Below are 23,691 nucleotides of genomic sequence, written 5' to 3'. Positions count from 1 at the left end.
CCTCTTGATTTCTGGCTGTCTCTATCCAGTAAATAAAATAAAGATTAAAAAAAAGATGACTCAGCTCTTTATGGTAAAGTCACTCACGCAAAATGTCTAGGCTTTGGAAAAAAAAAACTATTTACAATTTGAATGAATGCTGAATTTCCAAAACATCAATATTAAAGTGATCCACGAGTCTATTTTAGAATGTTTTATTGCCTCATAAAGGAACGTTAAAAACTAGAATTCTCTAATTCAGTCTTTTTACTAAAAGCAGGAGCAGTCTAGTGCCTTGTTAACTACTTTCTAAATAACTCGTCTTTCTTTCATATAAGAGATGTGTCGAGACCGTGGAATTAAACTTGTAGCATAGAGCCCTGAAGACTTCTGTTTCTGAGGATGTCATTCTAATATTTCAGTGCAGGTGTTCTGAAGTTGTTTAAAAGTAGCAATCTTTAAGGGGTGTTGCTTGGCCATGTGTGTGACTCAGGTCCCAGCACAGTGCTCACTGCTACACAGGGAGCGTCAGTGCTGTAGTCTCTTCACTGTCTCCTTGCTTCTTTGTCTCTATGTAAATAATAAACAAGAAAAATAAAATAAATAGTGATCTTCACTTGTAAATCATATTTCTCTGAAAATAGAAACTCCATTGGTCTCGGTCTCATTTTAAAGAAGGGTCTCCCGCGGCTCAGCTGTAATGACTTCCACGTGAAAAGGCGCTAATGGAAGCAAGGACCTCCTTCCCACTTACCGTCAGGAATGGCTCTGAGTCTCAGGAGTGATTCCTCCGTCTGCTTCGTGATTTGACCAGCATTCTCTTGAAACCTTTTGGCCGTCTCTTTCATTCTGCTCAGTTCCAATGTGACGCCTATTTAAAAGGCAGAAAGTGTTCGTCTTTAGGTCGGCCTACTCAAAAGTCGCCTAGGCAGCAGTTTCCTTCATTACTCTTGACCCATCTACAGAACAGCTTCGTACAGAGACTCTCCCGAACGGGTTTCCACTATGACTTGCTTGATCACTTTATTTTTCTAATTTGCCTACTATCTTAATATTTCCTAGGTGTTAATCAAGCTCACTAACCACATTTTGGCTGTCTTTCTCCTGTGGGCATATAACCCCCAATGTGGGCTCCTGCTTGGGAATCTTTTCCAAAGTCTCCTATCAGTTAGCTTCCTTCCTCTCTCTTTCTTTCTCTTTCTTTTTTTATCATCTTATTTTTTAATATCTTATTTACTGGATACAGCCAGCCAGAAATCAAGAGGGAATGGGGTGATAGAGAGGAAGAGAGACAGAGAAACACCTGCTGCCCTGCTTCACTGGCTGCTAAACATTCTCCCCTGCAGGTGGGAACCCGGAGCTTGAACCCAGGTCTTTGAGTGCTGTGACATGTGCGCTCAGTCAGGTGCGCCACCACCCGGCCCTTCTCTCAGCTCTCCCAGCCAAGACAACTCCTCCTTCTCCCTGTCACTAAGAGGCACTCAGCCCAACTTCCTTCGATTTGATCAAAACCGTTGAATCAAGACTTGAATTTTTAACAATTGCATTTATAATACACAATTATAAGTGAGCACATGGTTAAAAATAAATTAGTTATGAAATCCTAGATGAACATGACCCTTCTGCTTGGGATTTAAATGCCAGAAAATGTACTATTTCATGGCTCATGAAACACCTTTAGTTGTGTAAATTAAAGTCACACCCCATAAACACTGAAGCTAGAGTTTGTGTTCAAGTTTTATGATTCAGTTTTATGATTCACTTTCTATACTGTGAAATGACAACGTAAATTCTAAGTTGTGCCACTCACAGAGAAATAGAATCTAACAAATTCAAATTTGCTCCAGGCTGCAGTAGTACAATGCCTTACTGGTAATACTACTACCTTTATAGACTGGATAATTTTGATATGCTAGAATATGTCCAAGTGGAAAATATACTGTATCTTATGAAATTTGTATGCCTAGACAGTTTCTTATTATCTCTATTTATGTACTGGATAGAGACAGCCAGAAATTGAGAGGGGGGAGAGGAGGGAGAGATACAGAGAGACAGAGAGCCACCTGCAGCCCTGCTTCACTAATTGCAAAGCTTTCCCCCTGCAGGTGGGGATGAGGCGCTTGAACCTGGGCCCTTGTGCACTGTGACATGTGTGCTCAACCAGGTGTGTCACCAGCCGGCCCCAACAGGTCCCTGCTGCCATCCTGTGTTCTACTTGCTGGATCACTCTTAACGCCGCCAAAGGATTGTTGACTGAGACATTTAGAAAAATGAAACTGAGAGGCCAAGCCATAGCACAGCGGGTTAAGCGCACATGGCGCAAAGCACAGTGACCAGCGTAAGGATCCCGGTTCAAGCCCCCGGCTCCCCACCTGCAGGGGGCGGGGTCGCTTCACAGGCGGTGAAGCAGGTCTGCAGGTGTCTTTCTCTCTCCCTCTCTGTCTTCCCCATCTCTTTCCATCTCTCTCTGTCCTATCCAACAACAACAACATCAATAACTACAACAATAATAACTACAACCACCATAAAACAACAAGGGCAACAAAATGGAAAAAATGGCCTCCAGAAGCAGTGCCCGCACTGAGCCCCAGTGATAACACTAGAGGCAAGAGAGAAAGAAAGAAAGAAAGAAAGAAAGAAAGAAAGAAAGAAAGAAAGGAAGGAAGAAAGATGAAACTGTTAGAGCTAATTTTTGAAAAATGGACAAGTTTATGTTAAGAACATGATGTAATTCAACGATGATTTTATGAGAAAAGATCACAGTTCTATGTTCCTTGAAAAAAAAAAGAGGCGTCAAAGTATCAAATCATACAACCCTCCAGGAAACCGTGACATAGTGAAGGGTGGCTAGACAACACCTGGAGGGAAAGATGATCCTACAAGCACTGTGAAGTTTCAGCTGTGAGTGGAGAAGAATCCCTAGCGAGGACGCAGAACCACAGGGGACTTCCCATTACAGTAAGAGTCAACCTGGTTGAGCGCACATGTTACAGTGCTCAAGGGCTTGGGTTCAAGCCCCTGGTCCCCGCCTGTAGGGGGAAAGCTTTGAAAGTGGTGAAACAGGGCTGCAGGCGTCTCTGTTTCTCTCCCTCTCTATCTCCTCCTACCCTCTGGATTGATTGCTGGCTGTCTATTCAGTAAATAAAGATTAAAAATAAAAAACAGTTAACAAGACAATAATCTTTGAAATGAGACATTGCCAATTGCCATGTTATTGTGAAGAAGAAATGGCAAGCTTCCAATTGCTCTTGGAAAGAACAATGTTCTTGCAGGATATTCAGAGCTGTGCCAATATTTTCACTGCTTGCTGATCAAAATAGCTTTAAGGTAGAAACTCACCTTGATGCTTCCTACTCAGACTGTGGCCTTCTTTTACAAGTTTCAGACTGTGCTGGAGAGTCGCTTTCACATTAGAGACAAGGGGTTCTGAGAGCTGGAAAATGAACAATTTTGAAAATGACCAGCAGGCAGGAAGGAATCCCTCTGGAGATGGAAGGACAGCATTGTCCAGATGGCTTCCTGTCCACTTGCAAACAAGGAAGTTCACTAGGTGACCCACTTATGTTTAACGTATGCCCTCGTTTATAGCCAAAGAGAAAGAACACAGTGATCATTTAAAAATATAGAAAGAAAGGGGGTCAGGCGGTAGTGCAGCAGGTTAAGCGCACGTGGTGCCAAGGGCAAGGATTGGTGTAAAGATCCCAGGGGGGTCGATTCACAGGTGGTGAAGCAGGTCTGCAGGTGTCTTTCTCTCCCTCTCTGTCTTCCCCTCCTCTGTCCATTTCTCTGTCCTATCCAACAACAACAGCAATAACAACAATAACAATAACAACAACAATGATAAAAAAGAAATAAAGGGCAACAAAAGGGAGAAAAAAGCCTCAAGGAGCAGTGGATTCTTGGTGCAGGCATCAAGCTCCAGTGATAACCCCGGAGGCATATATATATATAACAAAAACCCAACCACTAAGTCAATATTTCTACCATGAATAAATATATGCAAATATGGGGTTGGGCAGTAGCACAGCAGGTTAAGTGCACATGGCATGAAGCTCAAGGACCAGAGTAAGGATCCCAGTTTGAGCCCTCAGCTCCCCACCTGCGGGAGAGTCGCTTCACAGGTGGTGAAGCAGGTCTGCAGGTATCTTTCTCTCCCCCTCTCTGTCTTCCCCTCCTATCTCCATTTCTCTCTATCCTATCCGGCAACAACAACATCAATAACAACAATAATAATAACCACAACAATGCTAAAAACAACAAGGGCGACAAAAAAGGAAAATCAATCAATAAAATATTTTTTAAAATATGTAAATATTTCAAGAAAATAACATTATAATTCTTTGGCATATAAATTTGTCAGTTTCCTCTTCTCTAAATCACATGTTCCCAGTCTTTATAAAAACATCCTTATGGGCAGTAGCGCAACAGGTTAAGCACACATGGCACAAAGCACAAGGACTGGCATAAGGATCCTGGTTCGAGTACCCGGCTCCCCACTTGCAGGGGGAGTCGCTTCACAAGTGGTGAAGGAGGTCAGCAGGTATCTGTCTTTCTCTCCTCCTCTCTGTCTTCCCATCTTCTCTTAATTTTTCTCTGCCCTATCCAACAACAGCAGTAGCAACAAAAAATGGGGGAAATGACCTTCAGGAATGGTGGATTTACAATGCAGGTACAGAGCCCCAGTGATAACCCTGGAAACAACAACAACAAAAAAAGACACCCTTATGGTCTGCCTAGTCACTGGCAGTCTTCATTGAGCACATACATTAGCATGTGCAAGGACCCAGCTTTAAGCCTCAGGTCGCCACCTGCAAAGGGGAAGCCTTATGAGCAGGGAAGCAGTGCTGCAAGTGTCTCTTTCTTCCTCCTCCCCTCTCAGTTTCTCTTTTTCCTATGAAATAAAATAAAGAAGAAGACAGAGGGAGAGAAATAAAGAGAGAGAGAAAGGATGGAAGGAAGGAAGTAATGAACAAAGGAAGAAAGAAAAGAAGAAAAGAAAGAAAAGAAAAAATGGTTGCCAGGAGCACTGGGTTCATCGTACAGGCACAGAGCCCCAGTGATGACCTTAGGAAATTAAAATTCATATCACATGAGGTGTGAGTCACAACCACATCCCTCAAAAAAAAAAAAAAAAGCATAATTTAAGCCCACTAGGATTTTTTTTTTTTTTTTTTTTTTTTTGCTCAAACCCCTTTATGGGATCATCTTTCAGGGAGCTTCAGAAAGTGAAGCTTGCAAGGAAGCCCATGAAAAGTTTCTTACCATGTCTGCCTTGGTCAAAGTGCTGAGAGCATTTCTTGCTAATACTTCTGATTCTTCAATCAGGCTCCGGATGTTGGAGTGGACATGGGTCGCACTGGTTGCATTCAGAGACACATGTCTGACGTCTCTGAGGTCACTAAGGAATAGGCATCCTTAGAGATGTTGATGCTATGATATACTAACCAGAACTTCCCTTCTAGTTTTAAACGTCTGTTAGTTTCTCTCTTTGTATTAGAGTACTACCAAAAAGTAACAACCATATACGGTTCTCCTCTGACTCTAAATACTGGAGTCATCATCAAGATCACATTCAGAAGTAGTGCCAACTAATACTTGCCCCCCACACCCCCCCAACAAAAGATCATTTCCACTGCTCATCTTTGAGACATTCATCACCTCCTAAAGCAAAAATGCTTTCAACATTTTGGAACTCTGTTCAAGCCTCCTGCACGCACCTGGGGATCATTACCATGGCTACAATCTTTCCTGCAAGGCACTTATTCTTTTCAAAAAAGCTTGCCTAAGCACATAGAAGGAAGCTCAATCGTATTCCTCAAATGCTACGCACCAATTTGATGAAATTCACTCCAGGTCTTAGAGAGGAGGATTAGATAATAATCATCTGAACTTCATTTTACAAGTGGATAAATCATTTATGAACTTTCCACCTGGTAAGGGTGCAATTTTATCTAGCTCTCTATCCTGAAAATGAAATGTGACAATTGGCACGTCTCTGCCTGCAGAGTAGTCTCTTTTGACTCTCTCTCAGGTATCAGATGGTGTGATTCCCAGCACAAACCAGTCATCAAACACTATTACTTGCTACTGTTTGATTGGCAAGATTTGGTGACTAATAAATAAGATTTAATAGTACTATTTAACTTTGTGTATCGTACCAAATTGCCTCTACTACTTACAGGGTAATGAATTTTTATTGACATGTATGCAGTCAGATTTTTTTTTCTTTACTGGGAAATGATGAAAAGAGAAAAACTAATCAAGAAGCTAATTTCATCTTCCATTATTGATTCCTATGGCATTTTTTGTCAGCAGGGTTCAATGTTGCAGACAACTCATGTAATATTCTCCCTTGTATCACGGAACATTGTTTTCATTGTGTGATTTAAATTTTTACAGACAGCTTTTTTCAAATTGAAAAGATGGTTCATTTCCCCTTGCCACAAAAAATACACCCAATACACAGAAAAACACAAATTTCTCAATGTGTCCAGGTATTTCTCTCCTATAATTTATAATAAACTCTAATGAAATAAATGTATCAACTAAATTCACAATATTGTGTAAATCACTGATAAGGCCTAAACTACTAGATCCCTCATCTCGTATGCATTAGACCATTTTGAAAAAAAAATGTTTTAAATCCAACACTTAAGTCACATTCCAGATCAATTAAGCCACAATCTGTAAGACGTGCATAAGAAGTGCATAAGAAGTCAACTGCATCGATCTGTCTGAAATCGCTCAGGCTGTTCTAACATGCAGAGGAGTTTGGGAGCTACTGGTCTAAACTTGAACTTCATATTTTAGGGCATGTTTAGTAAATATCTAGACTTCTCTTAAAAGAAGATTATAAAACACACTCTTCTTTTAAAATATATAAAATAGCAGCCCTGGGAGGCGGTGTAGTGGATAAAGTGTTGAACTCTCAAGAATGAGGTCGTAAGACTAGTTCCTAGCATCACATATACCAGAATAGTAATCGAGTGTCATCTTTATCATTAATAAATAAATTAAAAACCATATAAAATACACTTGTATTTTATAGGATATTAATATTTAATCTAATTTCTACATGTAACATTCTACTATCCAAGAAGTTACAATGAATAAAATAAAATCTCCTTCTAGACTAGTCAGAATAGAACTTCACTGAGTAGCAAATCATGTAGTATTGTTCAGAAAGTGGGACACTCCAGTGCTATGTAGATTACCCCCATCCACACATAAAGATAGCAAAATCATAAACTCCAAACGGCAGAAGGTATGTAACTAAATTAATACCCTGATTCTTTCAACACAACTGAAGATTCCCTGCCCTTCACTCCCCCCGCCCCAGAATTCAGTAAATATTCAATAAGGCCTTGACAGCTTGACATCATAGCAGATGTTTCTTTTAATGCCTGTCTAGCAGCGCTTTCCTTTCCCCTTCAAACATTCATGCTTGTACTCAACTAATTTATCAGACATAATTTTCGCCATGTGAATAAAAGAAGAGTTATCATTTTCAGATAAAAGAGTGACCCAACATGGTGGCCAGAATACGTGCGTGCGTGTGTGTGTGTGTGTGTTTCTCCTTCTGTTCCACAGATGACAATGTTTAGAGTTCCTGCCAGATGTGCTCTCACCTGTCCAAAGCACGTGCTAGTCCCTGGAGGCTTGCAGCATGATCCTCCACTGTGTAGACAAGGCCCAGTGCCCTTCGCCTGGACATCTGCATGACCAGCTCATCTACATGGAGCCTGAGCTTGGCAGCCCACATGAGCAGCTCATCTCGATGACTTTCCAAGTGCTACACAGGGAGATGCGTATTAGAGATACACGTCTGGGGGCCAGGCGGTGGCGCACACACTACAGTATGCAAGGAGTGACTCAGCACTGTGACCAGAATCCCTGTGCTTCCCTCCCCCACCCATTTGTTCCCCAGATCACAACTATCAGAATTTCTACAAGGTGTGATCTCACCTGTCCCAGTTTAAGGACCTGGGTTCAAGCCCCTGCAGGGGGAAAGCTTCCTGAGTTCTAAAGCGGGGCTGTGGGGGTCTCTCACTCTACCTTCCCTGACTCTCTCTATTTCTCTGTCTCTAATAATAAGGATAATTTTTTTAAAAAAGGACTATATGTGTGTCTATCTGATCATACGTGTGTATGTATGAGGTGTCTGGAGATGCTCTGAGACCGTGTTGAGTTGGAACTTACTACTAGAGCACTTTGTGCAGCCTTGGCAAGAGTTGTAGCGCCATCTAGCAATGTTCTCCCTTTGGCAATGAACACTGAGCTCAAATTTTGTTCTTCTTTAACATAGAGATTTTTATCCTGTAACAGAAAAAACCAACAAACAACAACAGAAAAACACCTTTCAGGACACTTCATGAAAGCAACTCAGTTTCCCAATGTCCGTGGCCTGATTATCCATCCTAAAGCTAATATTCCCACTCAGTTTTAAGGTGCTACAAATAGGGGGTAGACAGCATAATGGTTATGCAAAGAGACTCTTATGACTGAGGCTCCAAAGTCCCAGGTTCAGTCCCGGGCACCAACACAGCCAGAGCTGAGCAGTGCTCTGATTAAAAAAAAGAAGAAAAAAAAAAGTGGTCTGGGATGTGGCACAGTGGATAACGCATGGGACCCTCAAGTACGATGTCCCGAGTTCAATCCCTAGCAGGACATGTACTAGAGTGATGTCTGGTTATTTCTCTCTCTCTCTCCTCCTATCTTTTTCATTAGTAAATAAATAAAACATTTTTTTTCAAAGATGCTATAAATAGTCTTATGTACACAGGAGAGGGCAGGGCTTAGAAAGACTCATGTGTGTGGTGGTGCAGTGGGTTAAGCGCAAGTAGCGCAAAGCGCAAGGACTGGCTTAAGGATCCCGGTTCGAGCCCCCCACTCCCCACCTGCATGGGAGTCACTTCATGGGCGGTGAAGCAGGTCTGCAGGTGTCTGTCTTTCTCACCCCCTCTGTCTTCCCTTCCTCTCTCCATTTCTCTCTGTCCTATCCAACAACAAACAACATCAACAATGGCAATAATAATAACCACAACGAGGCTACAACAACAAGGGCAACAAAAGGGGAAAAAAATGGCCTCCAGGAGCGGTGGATTCATGGTGCAGGCACCGAGCTCAGCAATAACCCTGGAGGAAAAGAAAAGAAAAGAAAGACTCACATGGACTGCCTGGGCATTGGCACGGGCAGTGAAGAGCAGGCGGCGGGTCTCCTGGGTCTTCTCCTCTGTCCCTCTCAGGGCCTCTTCTATTGTCTGCAGGCTGCCGTTGTATTTGGAAAGGAGGCTGCTGGCTGCTTCTTTCAATACTGCCAGCTCTCCCTGTGGCTTCTGATAATTTTTCTGGACGTGTGACAATAAGTTTTCAGCAGCCCTGGTAAACGATGGTTTAATTGTCATTAAATGGGCACTAACACGGTATGGAAATGAGGGGGAAGGAATTTATAAGTCTCAGAGCCCCTGCCCCCACAGCCCCTACTATCCCTCTCCCCTTTCCCATGTGAGCCCTCCCTCTACTGTTCAAGCTCCTACCTTTAAGAAGCTGTGTCACAAGTAAGAGTTGGTAACTTACTTCAGTTCAAGCATGGCCTTTTGGTGTAACTGCAGGAAATGTCTGTCCCGTATCATTTCCAGCAGAGATGAAATGTTCTTTTGCATATTCTGAAAAGTAGAGCTGGGTAGCTGGAAATCTTCATCTAAGGTCTGATTTAGAGTCGCTGCCTTTTCAATAAGTTCTATGGAGAAAATGCACCAGTCATTTAATTAGTCTCTTAAAATAGACTTCCCAGCTTTTTCCCAAATGGAGACTTCCAATTCTCATCTGCTATGTTCTTGCCTTTAGGTTCATAATCATTAAACAAATTGTTTTGCTTTATATCTTAATGCTTTTTCAGCCACCAAGTTGCAGATGCTACCATGATACCAACCTGACTTTCCTGGGCAGATGACCTCCCCAATGTGTCCTGGAACCCTACCTGCCCCACTAGGGAAAGATAGAAACAGGCTGGGGGTATGGATCCACCTGCCAACACTCACATCCAGCAGAGAGGCAATTACAGAAGCCAGAAATCCCACTTTCTGTACCCCATAATGATCTTGGGTCCATGCTCCCAGAGGGATAAAGAATAGGCTTATATAGAAGCTTCCCATAGAGGGGATGTGACATGGAGCTCTGGTGGTAGGAACTGTGTAGAATGTACCCCTCTTATCCTATGGTCTTGTTGATCATTATTAAATGAATAAACAAAAGAGAGAGAGAAAAATATACAGAACCTTCTTCAGTATGGCCTGCTCTATTCACTGCAGCTGGGTGAACTTCCAGGCCATGTCAACCCATGTATCCCAGCACACTCTGGGTGTTCCACATCTAAATGCTCATGAACTTGGAGCAACTAGTTCATTTAATGTTTTTCTTTCCCAGTGCCCACAAGCCCTGTCTGTGCAGGACTGTGGCTACCACAGGCACCACAGGATAGCCTGCATCTGGGACAAACTGCTCAGTGCCTACTGCATGGAAAAATCACCAATGATTGACATTATTCTCTTAATCAAACACAGGATTTGTTTTTATGATTTCCTTTTATTTTGCCCTATACAGTCTGATTTGTAATAGATTCTTTGCTTTTTAGGCCCTTACACAATAGCACAAAAAATAAATGCGAGAATTTTTTCTTTCTGGCAACCAGAACACTTGAAAATGACATTCTCAAAATCCACATCAGAACAGAGAGCATCCCAACTGAATACTGACACAATTACTCTAGTGTTGTAATTAGACAGTAGGACCATATGGAGCCCCAAATCCATTTACTCATAATCTGGGGTGGGGGGGGGGGTAAAGAAAATTTGGAGAACTTAGTTAAGCCACTCCATGGTAGTGCTACCTCCACATTCATTTTACTTTCTATTTATTTATTATTGGATAGAGACAGCGAGAAACAGAGGAGAGGGGAAGATAGATAGATAGATAGATAGACAGACAGACAGATAGACAGAGAGACACCTGCAGCTCTGCTTCACCTCTTGGTTGAAGCTTTCCCCCTGCAGGTGGGGACCAGGGGCTTGAAGCTACGTCCTTGTGCCTGTACTGTGAGCACTCAACCAGGTGTGCCACCTTCTGGCCCCTTCATTTTACTTTGCCAAATGGCTGGCAGTGAACTTGCACTGAGGCTAGTTCCTTACGCAAGCACATACCTCAGATAACAGGTGACAAAGTGACAGCAAAATGCCTCTGGCGCGACTTCCTCAAAGCACTTGTGTTCAATACAATACACCCCCCCACACACACACGCCCACACACAAATTTCTTTTCTTTCACGCTTTTCTTTCACGGTACTTTTAAATAAGGTGTCTTTAAGACTCGTTTAAAATGTGTATTTTTAGTTTGGATCGACCTTTACTTTAGTTTTAGCTTGGAAACCCCAAAACATTCTATCAAGGATCTGCAGTAAAGACATTTGCCCAGGTCCTTAGTCATTCTGTGGCAGTTCTTCTCCGTACAGTGGTTGACTCCTCTGTGTGGTCTGTCCATACATACCATCTGCTTCCTCCAGGACCCGAGAGTAATGAACTTCCATTTCGTTTTCTCTTGTTCATTGAACTGCAACACGATACAGTACCCTGTGTTCCATTTTATGAGTGGTCATTTGACCTATCCAAACCAGATGGGAAGGTACCCTATCTACTTCGTGAAAAGGGACACATACATTTTTAAAAAGAGAAAATCCTCAATGAAAGATTATGGTGCCCGGAACTTTTAGTTGTTTATCCTTCAGTTATGAAATATTCTGGTCCTTTGACTCTGGGAATATCAGTGTGACATCCATGTCTATCCAGAGATCTAATAAAGTGGATGGGAAATTTCCTTCTGACTAAGCATAAACTCCCAGAGCTAGACGCTGATGATGCTACCTTGAATGTTTCTCTGCAGCGTCTCGGCAAACGTCACGAGATCTCGACTCTTGTTGAGGACTTTTTCAGTCTCTCTGGTCACACGCTGGCTGCTGGTGAACACTCTCGTGAGCTGACAGGAAATAAAAATCGACGGTGAGCTTGATTTTAATAATATGCTCATCTTGGTGTTCTGTCTGTATCTCAGAAGCAAAGGAAATGTTCTCTGGAATATTAGGACAAGCACTGCCATGCAAGCCAAGATTACTGGCTAGCAAATCACAGGGTCTCTATATTAACAAGATAGGAAGTGACAGGTGTTGGAGAGGTTGTGGAGAAAAAGGAACTCTGCTACTGTGCTGGTGGGAATGCAGACTGGAGCAGCTCTACTGGAAGACTGTGTGGAGAGTCTTCCGACAAATAAAAGTATAATTGCCCTATGATCCAGCAATACTACTCTTTTTTAAAAAGTTTCATTTATAAAAAGGAAACACTGACAAAAACCATAGGATAAGAGGGGTACAACTCCACACAGTTCCCATCACTAGACCTCCGTATCCCTTCCCCTCCCCTGAGAGCTTTCCCTAATTCAAACACTGCTTTGACGGGATAGATGCACGCTTGTGTTCACAGCTGCATTCTTCCCTGTAGAGTGGGAGTAGCCTAAATGTTCACTGATAGGCAACTGGCGAAAGAAATTCTGGGATATTTACTCCATGGGATACTACTTTGCAATAGAAAACCACAATTCTGTTTCCTATAGTGCAAAATGGATGGAATTGGAGGGCATTGTGCTTAGCAAAATAAGTAAAGAGATGAAGACAACTCCTGGATGACTTCACTCAGATGTGGAATCTATAAAGCTGAGATATATATATGAAATCGCAAAAACAAAACAAAACAAACAACCAAAACCAACCAGAAACAAACATACTGTTTCTCAGACTTTCTAAGAACTACGGTGGTTATTGTCGTGAGGTGGTAGAGTGGGGACACAAAGTTTTGGTGGTGGGTGTGATGATGAACTGTACCCTGTCATCTTAAAATCTTGTAACCCAGTATTAGCCAAAAATTAAAAATAAAGTTAAAAAGGAGAGTTATAATAGAAAAACAAAAATCATCGGCTCTCCCAGTGTTTCTGGTGTGAAATAGGTCCTATATACATTTGTATCCAGGAACACAGAAAATAGAAAGTAAAGTCTTATTTATTTACGTTGACCATAAGAACTGTAATGACCATGAGAACCTAGTCTAGAGCTAGGATCACCAAGCCTGGAAATGGGTTTTACTAGGCAGACCTAAGCATGTAGTGCCTTCTAACCTGAAAGCATTGGGTTATAATAATACTTAGCTCTGGGTACTTCCTGTGGATTAAATTTGATGATGTCTATAAAGCTGCTAGTCTATGAACTGAGAATTGCCTCCAGTTGCTAGTTCTATTAGAATTTGTAATTTGTATAATGAAAGGTTGTTTGTAATGTCAGAAATGTAAAGTAACTCAGTCTTGCTGTAAATGTGTTTCCTGGCCCAAATCCAAAAAGAACCCTTTTTCACGGAAAGAGAGAAAATTTGTTTTGATCAGCTTATCACTTCCTACAAAATGTTTGCACACTCATGGAGGCTCTTAAATTCTATACGTATCACCGCTCACTGCGGACTCTTCCCAAATCATCATCAACTCCAGATTAAGAGAAGACAAACTAATTAGTTTTAGGATACATCACTTTGTGTGTGAGTGTGTGCATTCGTGAGCGTGTGCCTGTGTGTTGATAGATAGGGAGCAGACACAGAGCACAGTTTATAGCTACCCTATACATACTATCTATGTATGCATACACATACAGATGTGCTCACATGAATAATTCATAAGGGAGACGTGTACATGTAACAATAAAGGCAGGGAAGACAGCATCATGGTTATACAAAAGGTGTTCATGCCAGAGGCTCTGAATTCCTAAATTCAATCCCTCGCATCACCATAAGCCAGAGTTGGACAGTGCTTTGGTAAAAAAAAATATGAAAAAATAAAATAAAATGCCTGGGGCCCTATTTGGGGAGTCCTGAGATTCCCAAACAGACATGATGGGTCTAGATCTCAAATAAATCCCTCTCTCCATTGTTACTGGTCATCTCTATTAGGAACAACACAATAGACCCCTTTATGGGCCCCCATAGGACCTTGCCCTCAACTTGCATCAACAATGCTAGAGAATGTTCCATCCTCCGAAGGGAGGCTGGACAATATACTCTATGCTACACCTGAGGAAGATGGGTCCTGATATTGAGGCAGCTTAGAATGTTCCTACTCATGACCACAGAATGTGAGCTCAGATCTACAGGGATGCAGAGGTCACACAGACTTCTAAGCTCAATATGGGCCCCAGATCAGATCAAATCAATGGGGTTTACAGTCAAAAATATTTATACACCTTTCCCATATTAGGGAGCTACTCTCTTCCCTGATCCAGCTTTCTATTCCTTTTCCAGCCCTGACAACATCTCCTCAGACAATAATTTAGATCCACCTGCCTATCAGATTTCAGGCTCACAGGAAAAAAAAAAAACTAGTATAGCCACAGGCCCTTTGGAATATCACTAAAATATGCCTACTAGCTATCTACAAAATGGAGGACCCCCCCCAACTCTTCATCTGCACTATTCCAGCCTTTACGTTCATGATTGTTCAACAATTTGTTTGGTTTTGTATATTAACTCTCTTTTCAGCCACCAGGTTCCAGATGCTAGCATGATGCTGACCAGACTTCCCTGGACAGACAACCCCACCAATGTGTCCTGGACTCCACTTCCCCAGAGCCCTACCCTACTAGGGAAAGAGAGAGACAGGCTGGGAGTATGGGTCCACCTGCCAATGACCATGTTCAGCAGGGAAGCAATTACAGAAGCCAGACCTTCCACCTTCTGCAACCCACCATGACCCTGGGTCCATGCTCCCAGAGGGTTAAAGAATGGGAAAGCTATCAGGGGAGGGGGTGGGATATGGAGATCTGGTGGTGGGAATTGTGTGGAGTTGAACCCCTCTTATCCTATGAAACCTGTCAATGTTTCCTTTTTACAAATAAAAAAAAATAAAGAAAAATAAAATAAAATGACAAAAGGTGTCCCTCACCATCTGTGGATGGGGAGATTTTTCAAGGAGTCATTAAAAATCACTCGCCAGGCATGGGTTCAAGAGAAAAATTTCCGTCTCACGACAAAAGAATCTCACTTGTCATTTCAAGGATACAACAATCTCAGACACTGTACAACGTTGGCTCTCTGCTCACTCGGCTTGGTCAGCTGCAACCAGCAGTATAAGCACTCAACACAAACTATAGTTTGCAGTGAAATTAAGACAAGGATTCAGAAACCCTGCCCACCCCTGTATCACAGAGCACAGGTGACCACAGAAATTAAATCGTTTGCAAGTAGTGAAAAGCAGAATAGGCCTTCCCAGGCATCATTATTTGGTAAGTGAATTCTATCACACTAAATCAATTCAAACCCTGTAGGCTCTCAAGAAACTTTTACTCCTCCTTTAACATCTAGTCCTGGGGCCGGGTGGCGGCACACCTGATTGAATGCACAAGGACCCAGGTTAGAGTCCCTGGCCCCCACCTTGAAAGCTTCACAAGTGGTGAAGAAAGTTTGCAAGTATCTCTCTGTCTCTCTCTACTTCCCCTTCTCTTTTGATTTCTGGCTGTCTCTAATAAAAAATTAACACAAAAACAAAACATCTCGTCTGTATCACATGAATCACTCTCTCCTTATCAGCAGAGTCCCCTCCTCTTTCCTTGAAGACCAGGCCTATATTCAATTCCTTAAGCCACCCTATAGATCCTCATTCTGCCCACTGACTCTAGAATCCACAATCACACAGATTCTCTCTAAACAGTGAAATGTGCTTTATTCAGGTACTAGTTTGTCCAATGCTAACTTACCAACACAACCAGCCTGACAAGAACCCAGCAGGATTAGGGGGAAATCTCTTCTCTGACTCTACAGCATAGAAGCCAGCAAGGTAACAACCAACATGACTGTACAGTACCGAGGACACAGTGGGAGGACGAGGGGAGCCTGGTGGACCCAGCCTTCTACACTATCCCAATAGAATTATGCTGAGCACTGGGTAGGACAGTGATTCTTCACATAAAGAACTTACCTCCTTTTGCAGGTTGTCTGTTTTCTCTACAACACCTTCAAGTTGAGTTTTTGCCACTTTCTTTTGTGCATTTTCTTTTAATAAAGATTCCTAAACGTAACAAAAATTAAACCATAATGTTTCAAAATAAAGTTTCTGATTTTTAACTAAATCACTAGTTATTAGCTCTTCTGCTCATAGAAGGAAATTCTTTCTGTGAAGTTACATCAAAATATAAAGGAACTAATTTACTAGTGTGTATATGTGTGTGTGTGTGTGTGAGAGAGAGAGAGAGAGAGAGAGAGAGAGAGAGAGAGAAAGAGGTGAGATGCAATGCCAGAGACTGAACTCAGAGCCTCATGTTTGAGAGTCCAATGTTTTATCCACTTTACCACATCCTTGGAGGCCATATTTGCTTAAGTTTTGATTAGCGCTGTGTTTCCCCACATTGATATATTTTTCATCATCTCCTTCCTCCTTTCTTCATTTGCTCTTTCCTTTCAATTTTGTTGAAGTGGGACTCCACACTTCCAGCTGTTTTTTGTTTTTTGTTTTTTCCATTTAACGAGAAATAGAGACAGGTACCACAGCACTGAAGCTTCTTTTTTCAGTACAGAGGTGATTGGTTTGAACCTAGGTTGTGTGTGTGACAAAGCAAGTCCGACTTTTTTTTTTAACCAGAGCACTGCTCAGTTCTGGTTTATGGTGGTTGGGGCAACTGAACCTGGGACTTTGTAACCTCAGGTATGAGAGTCTCTTTGCATAATAATTATGCTATTTAGCCCTGCCTACAAGTCCAATATCTTAGTGGCTTTTCTCCCATCTTCCTCTCTTGCTGTTTGCCTCACCAGACCTTCAATGAGAGGATGACTCTACCACTCTTTTTTTTTCCAGATAGAGGGAAAGAGAGATAGAGGGGGAGAGGGGCAGAGAATGAAAGACACTACCACCCTGCTTCACAACTCCTTGTTCCTTCTGCACAGGTGGTGACAGGGGGCTCAAACCCCAACCCTAGATCAAGGTAAAGAAAACACTCTACAAGGTGAGCTGACTCTCAGATCCTTGTTATTACCTCTTATATGAATTAAAGTCTGTGTGTTGTGCAGAACTGGACACTGCTGCAATTGCTGAGTAAAATAACTCTTCATTTCAAAACCCAAGGTATATAAATTTTAATTCTAGTTGCTACAACCTCACCAGTGTTTCCTGGAACCTCACCTTTCCAGAGCCCTAACCCATTAGGAAACGACAGAAACAGGCTGCAGGTATAGATCCACCTGCCAATATCCATGTCTAGCGAAGAAGCAACTACAGAAGCCAGACTTTCCTTCTGAACCCCATGAAGAATTTTGGTTCATACCCCCTGCCAGAGGAGGAGAAATGTTAGGGGAAGATCATCAGAGGGCTCTGAACCCCAAGTCCATCAGGACACGAAGAGAGAAGAGGGGGAAAATGGAAGGACACTTAGAAGTAGTAGGTGTGACTTAGGACGGAAGCGAAGGCAGGACCATAGAAAAATGGGCAAATATATATAAATAGAGACAGCCAGTTACAGAAATAAGTCAACCCATCTCTGTGATCTTGGGAGAACAGCTGCAGTTTCCAGTGGTGGAAGTGGGGACACAAAACTCTGCTGGTGGGAAATTATACCCCTGTTATCTTGTAATTTTGAAAATCAATATTAAATCATGAATATTTTTTTTAAAAAGAATCCTGCTCAAAATATCACTAGGGTAATATATAAAAGTAATAAATACAGAAAAAGCCTTTATATTTATTAACAAACAAGGGTTTCACTTATAGTGATGCTCTCCTAATTTATTTACTTTTATAATTTTATCCAGATTTCTTCCCCAAAGAAGAATGAGTAGACATTATCAAATTCCAAAAACAAGAAACACTCTGATGGTATAAATCGTAGAAGAACCATGAAACACTTTAACACATAGATGATGAAGTCCCTGGCTATCTTTAAGAAAATGCTGGACACTTAGCAGGGGTGGTTTCTGGGAATGAGACTCCCATGCTGATGACACACATTTCTTTTTTTTTTTTAATTTTTATTTAAAATGTATTTTATTTCTTCTATTTTATTTTTTTATAATTTTTATTATCTTTATTTATGGATAGAGACAGCCAGAAATCAAGAGGGAAGGGGGTGATAGGGAGGGAGAGAGACAGAGAGATACCTGCAGCCCTGCTTCACCACTCATGAAGCTTTCCCCCTGCAGGTGGGGACCGGGGGCTCGAACCTGGGTCCTTGTGCACTACAATACATGCACTCAACCAGGTTTGTCACCACCTGGCCCTCTTAATTTTTATGTATAAAAAGGAAACACTGACAAAAACCATAGGATAAGAGGGGTACAACTCCACAGAATTCCCACCACCAGAACTCCGTATCCCATCCCCTCCCCTGATAGCTTTCCTGTTCTTAATCCCTCTGGGAGTATGGACCCAGGGGATGACCCACATTTCTACCCGCTTCCGTATCCTCTGTACCTACCTGGAGAGATTTTGTTGTGTTTTCCAGATTTGAAACGACTCCATATGGGACTGGAATAATGCCAGTAAGGTTCACAGACATCATTTTATCACCAATATTATCTAAATCATTTAGCAGCACACCTACACACTCATTATCACAAGCTGAAAGGGGAAAAAAAATAAAGAGCTCAAGTCACTGCACACTTTCCCGTGGGCCTGTGTGGACTGTTTTGTAGTGACGGCACATATAGGGAAAGAACGCGATACAAAACCCCCATGAACCAGACGCACTTTCATTCTCCCACTTGTGGTGCCGCTGGAGCAAAGCTGGATACACAGTTTGCTCTTTCAGTTGGTGATGCTGAGACCCAAGAGAAATTGGTGTCCGCTCTGGGGGTCACCCAGCAAGAAACACCGCACCCCTGGGCATGAGGCTGCTGGCTAGTGAGCTCTTGGCTATGTAGTTCTGATCTTTGCAGTGGTTTGCTCATCTTTAATCTGAAGTTACTGCAGCCAATTCCAAATGCATCTTTAACTAGTACAAAGCAAACTAGGGAAAACAAATGAACTTGCCTGTAAGAAATGCAAAAGCAAAAAGCTCTCCAGTGCTCTGATCCTAACAGGACTTCCTATTTCCCCCAGGAACCATGGAACAGATGACCATCCATGATGACCACCTCATTCAATAGCTATTAACACAAATCAGAACTGGAGGGAGGGACAGAGATGGAAATCCATCAAACCTGAGAACTGAAGTCATAAGAGAAATCTGGCTGACACAGTGACAGCCCTACGTAAGTGTCGCCTCTCATTGATAAGAGTCTTGGTTCCACTAAGACACATATCCATGGAGTTAAAGACCAAGACAGGAGTGACTGTGCTTCTCAGGGTACCACAGAGAGAAATGCTGTTATCCTAGAATCTCCTGCCTCAATTCCAAGAGCACAGCGGAGAGTTTGGTTCAGCAGATGTTAGAATCATCTCTGCAGAGCTAAAATAAAATAGGACTTTCTCTATCCTGCTCATACCACAGGACTGTAAGAGGAAAATATCTGAAAGGGAAGCCATCTTTAAGCATCAAGAGGAGAAATACTCACAGACACAATCACTCCCCACTAGGATGTGCCTTGGTTTGCATTTGTCACATCGGAGTCCAGTGGCCCCTGGTCGGCAGACACACTGCCCAGACGAGCGATCACAATCACTGTGCACAGAGCCTTGGGGGCTGCAGACACACCTCTGGCAAGTGCCCCCTGGTATCCTCGGGTTTCCATAGTATCCTAAAGAACACCTGAAAAAAAAAGGAATTTACACTTGTGTAGCCAGCAAGAAGTAGATGTATGAACTGGCTTCTGCCCTAGGCCAGTCCGCATTTTTGCCAAAGGGCGTGCAAATGAAGCTCCCTTGCCTCATTCTAGATTTTATTTCCTAGAAAGGAGAAATGAGATGGTCTCAGAAGATGCTTCCTTTTCCTTCTCAGCTCCTAGGAGGTTGTTATTTGAGGAGAGCAGCACGGCCCCCTACCAGTCAAGTGCACCTAGTGAACAGTTCACTTTGGCAGAGCTGTGCCATGTTTGTGCCTGAACTATGTTCCTGAGAGTTCCCAGCGAGAACCTCAAACCTACCTCTCGCAATACTGGCCTTCGTAGCCTGGAAGACAGGCGTCACAGCGGAAGTCATCTTCACCTTCCAAGATACAGGTGGGACTGAAACTGGAAGAGATTTTTGGAAGGTAATTTTAGACCATTTCGGACATTTCTGCTCCTAAGATAGATACATGGTGCTATTCTAAAAATTAAGCAATTACACTGAAGTGTTCATCAGACTGTTTAGGGCTTAAAATCTCCTGGGCAAACAAATAAGAAAATAAACATGAAGGGGGGGTAGGTGATAGGACACCTGGTGGAGACATGCATCACAGTGGGCAAGGACCCGGGTTGAAGCTCCTGGTCTCCACACGCACAGGAGAAGCTTCATAAATGGTGAAACAGAGCTGCAAGGTCTCTTGGCCTCCTTCTCTCCCTCCTCACCTCTCAATTTCTCTCTGACTCTATCCAAAATGGATACATACTTTTAAAAAGAAAACAGATAGGGCAGGAATAGAAAGTATAGTGGTTATGCTAAGAGACTCTCATGCCTGAGGCTCCAAAGTCCCAGGTTCAATCCCCTGCACCAACAAAAGCCAAAGATGATTAGTGCTCTGGTTAAAAAAAGAAGAAAGAAAGAAAGAAAGAAAGAAAGAAAGAAAGAAAGAAAGAAAGAAAGAAAGGAAGGAAGGAAGGAAGGAAGGAAAAAGGAAGTAGACAGTAGATGTGCCCTAGAAAGAGAGAGAGAGATATCCAAAAGATACCATCAGGGGTTGAGTGGTGGTGCACCTGCTTAAGTGCACATAGTACTAAGCGCAAGGACCTGAGCAAGGATCAGGGTTTGAGCCCCGGCTCCCCACCTGTAGGGGGAGGCTTCACAAGCTGTGAAGCAGGTCTGCAGGTGTCTGTCTTTCTATCTTCTTCCCTACATTCCCCTCCTCTCTCTGTCCTGTCAATTAAATGGGAAAAAAACGGCTGGTAGGAGCAGTGGATTTGTAGTGCTAGCACCCAGCCCCAGTGATAACCCTGGAGGCAAAGACAAAAACAACAAGCTACTCATTAGACAGCTGTCTGACAATAACCATATGACTTTAAAACTGATCTTACAGATCATGCAGTAAAGGAGTCACCAAATGAGAAGCTTCCCAAGTGAAAGGGGTTTATCAGCTGACTGCACAGATGATGAGGGGGCTGCATGGGACTCTGAGCGGCATGAGAAGCAGCAGGAGAAGAGAGCTTGGCAGAGGCTGGTAAGCAGAACTGACTCGGAAAAGGCAATGAGGAAAAGAGTATGGGGTGTGTGTGAGGATGGAGCTTTCAAATAAAGGTGTAAGGCTGGCCACAAGGTGTTGACATTGCCATGTACGTGACTCCAGTCTGAAGCTGGCATTGCCCAGGAGGTGCCATGACAACCAGTGAGGGTCCCCTCCTCTTCCTCTTCTGGTACTTTCTGAATTAGAACAAGTGGCCTGGAGGGCAGGTGGTGGTACGTGATGAAGGATTTGGGTTTGAGCCCAAGGGGGGGGGGGAGCTTTACAAATGGTGAAGCAGGGCTGCAGGTGTCTCTGTCTCTCCCCAATCTCTATCTCCCCCTCTATCTACCCTTCCCCTCTCAATTTCTCTCTGTCTCAAATAATAAATAAAAATATTTTTAAGGGGCCGGGTGGTGGCGTACCTGTTACAGTGTACAAGGACCTGAGTTCTAGCCTCTGGTTGACACCTGCAAGGGGAAAGCTTTGCAAGTGGTGAAGCACTGCTATAGGTGTCTGTCTCTCTCCTTCTCTATCTCTCTCTTCCCTCTTGATTTCAGGCTATCTCTACCCAATAAATAAGATAATAAAAAAATTACTATTTTTGCCTCCAGGGTTATTGCTGGGGCTCAGTGCCTGCACTACGAATCCACTACTTCTGGAGGCCATTTTTCCCATTTTGCTACCTTTGTTGTTACCCTTGTTGTTATTGTTATTATTATTGTTGTTGTCATTGCTGTTGTTGTTGGATAGGACAGAGAGAAATCGAGAGAGGAGGGGAAGAGAGAAGGGGGAGAGAAAGACAGACACCTGCAGACCTGATAGACCATTGCCCATGAAGCGACCCCTCTGCAGGTGGGGGGGGGGCTCGAACCAGGATCCTTATGCTGGTCCTCGTGTTTTGCGCCATGTGCGCTTAACATGCTGCACTATGGCCCAACCCCCCTCCCAATTTTTTTAAAAAAGAATATTGTCTTATTTTTAAAAAGTGGCCTGGAGCAGTGAAACTGCATACACAAGTCTCCAGTTGCATCAAAAAAAAAATTGAAAGCAAAAATAAATGGACGTAAAGAAAGGGCTGTCATGGGGTGGGCTACTAGAAGTGAAATGATAAGAGTTACTGGGAGTTTAATAATCTACCCAATGGCTTCTACTCTCATTGATAGATTTTAGCTTTAGGCTTATTTCTTTTCATATGGAAACACCCTCTGCCTTCACATTTCAAATCCCCAAAGTACCCTGCAGAGGCTCAGCTGCCTGGTGGAAAATAACTGGGGAAAAAAACTGGCTTGGGGATGGTAAGCCTTTTCCAGCGTGTTTCGGGTTCTCTGTCTTGCTTCACTTGTGACTCCTCTTCCCCCCCCCTTTTTTTTTAGAGACCAAAGGAACAGACTTAAGTAGAACAATCAAAGATGAAAAAAATGCATAGCACAGCCTAGCAATACTGGCACCATTTCATCTTAATTGTTCAGCCTCTAATTATTTAGTTTACTTTTCAGGGGGGATGGTTAGATGCACAAAGCAGGAGGTTAGAATATCCTTCCAAACGTTTCTCTGGGCTGAGGAAGCTACAGCATTAAGGATTGGACTCTACAGATACATGTTATAAAGTGGTACACATTATATACTCCGTTACCTGACTCAACTCAACTGGCTCCAATTCTGTATAAGAAATATACTCTATTTATTCCCCACCTGCGGGGGGGTTACTAAACAGGAGGTGAAGCAGGTCTGCAGGTGTCTGTCTTTCTCTCCCCCTGTCTTCCCCTCCTTTCTCGATCTCTCTCTGTCCTATCCAACAACAATATTAATAATAACAATAATAACCACAGCAATGATAAAACAACAAGGGTAACAAGAGGGGGAAAAATGGCCTCCAGGAGCAGTGGATTCATGGTACAGGCACTGAGCTTCAGCAATAACCCTGGAGGCAAAAAAAAAAAAAAAAAGAAAAAGAAAATATACTGTATCTGTATCGTGGTCCGGGAGGTGGCACAGTGGATAAAGCACTGCACTCTCAAACATGAGGTCCCAAGTTCAATACCTGGTAGCACATGTTCCAGGGTGATGTCTGATTCTTTAGCTCTCTCTCTCTCTCTTATATTTCTCATTAATAAGTAAATAAAATCTATTTAAAAAGAAAGAGGGAACTAGGTAGTATCGCAGTGGGTTACATGCATATGGTGCAAAGCACAAGGACCAGTTTGAGGTTCCTGGTTCGAGCCCCCGGCTCCCCACCTGCAGGGGAGTCACTTCACAGGCGGTGAAGCAGGTCTGCAGGTGTCTGTCTGTCTCTCCCCCTCTCTGTCTTCCCCTCCTCTCTCCAGTTCTCTCTGTCCTGTCCAACAACAGATATA

At 42.8% G+C, this 23,691-nt stretch overlaps 1 protein-coding gene across 1 annotated transcript in view; it reads right to left on the bottom strand.

The window, feature by feature from the left end:
- The window catches only part of LAMA1 (laminin subunit alpha 1), a 189,988-nt gene that overhangs the window by 54,363 nt on the left and 111,934 nt on the right, over positions 1–23,691 (bottom strand). The window contains exons 31-42 of the mRNA XM_060200707.1: positions 20,124–20,210; positions 19,596–19,789; positions 18,518–18,660; positions 16,033–16,122; positions 11,895–12,006; positions 9,556–9,718; positions 9,147–9,357; positions 8,179–8,295; positions 7,608–7,771; positions 5,242–5,377; positions 3,319–3,412; positions 734–850 (exon numbers count right to left, since the gene is read on the bottom strand). Of these exons, the coding sequence (XP_060056690.1) occupies positions 734–850; positions 3,319–3,412; positions 5,242–5,377; positions 7,608–7,771; positions 8,179–8,295; positions 9,147–9,357; positions 9,556–9,718; positions 11,895–12,006; positions 16,033–16,122; positions 18,518–18,660; positions 19,596–19,789; positions 20,124–20,210 (1,628 nt within the window). The remainder of the gene's footprint in view (positions 1–733; positions 851–3,318; positions 3,413–5,241; positions 5,378–7,607; positions 7,772–8,178; positions 8,296–9,146; positions 9,358–9,555; positions 9,719–11,894; positions 12,007–16,032; positions 16,123–18,517; positions 18,661–19,595; positions 19,790–20,123; positions 20,211–23,691) is intronic.

The sequence above is a fragment of the Erinaceus europaeus genome, chromosome 10 (genome assembly GCF_950295315.1).
Source record: "Erinaceus europaeus chromosome 10, mEriEur2.1, whole genome shotgun sequence".
In the NCBI taxonomy this organism is placed as follows: domain Eukaryota; kingdom Metazoa; phylum Chordata; class Mammalia; order Eulipotyphla; family Erinaceidae; genus Erinaceus; species Erinaceus europaeus.
Note: the sequence above shows the minus strand (reverse complement) of the source record. Positions and strands in the feature narration are given on the sequence as shown.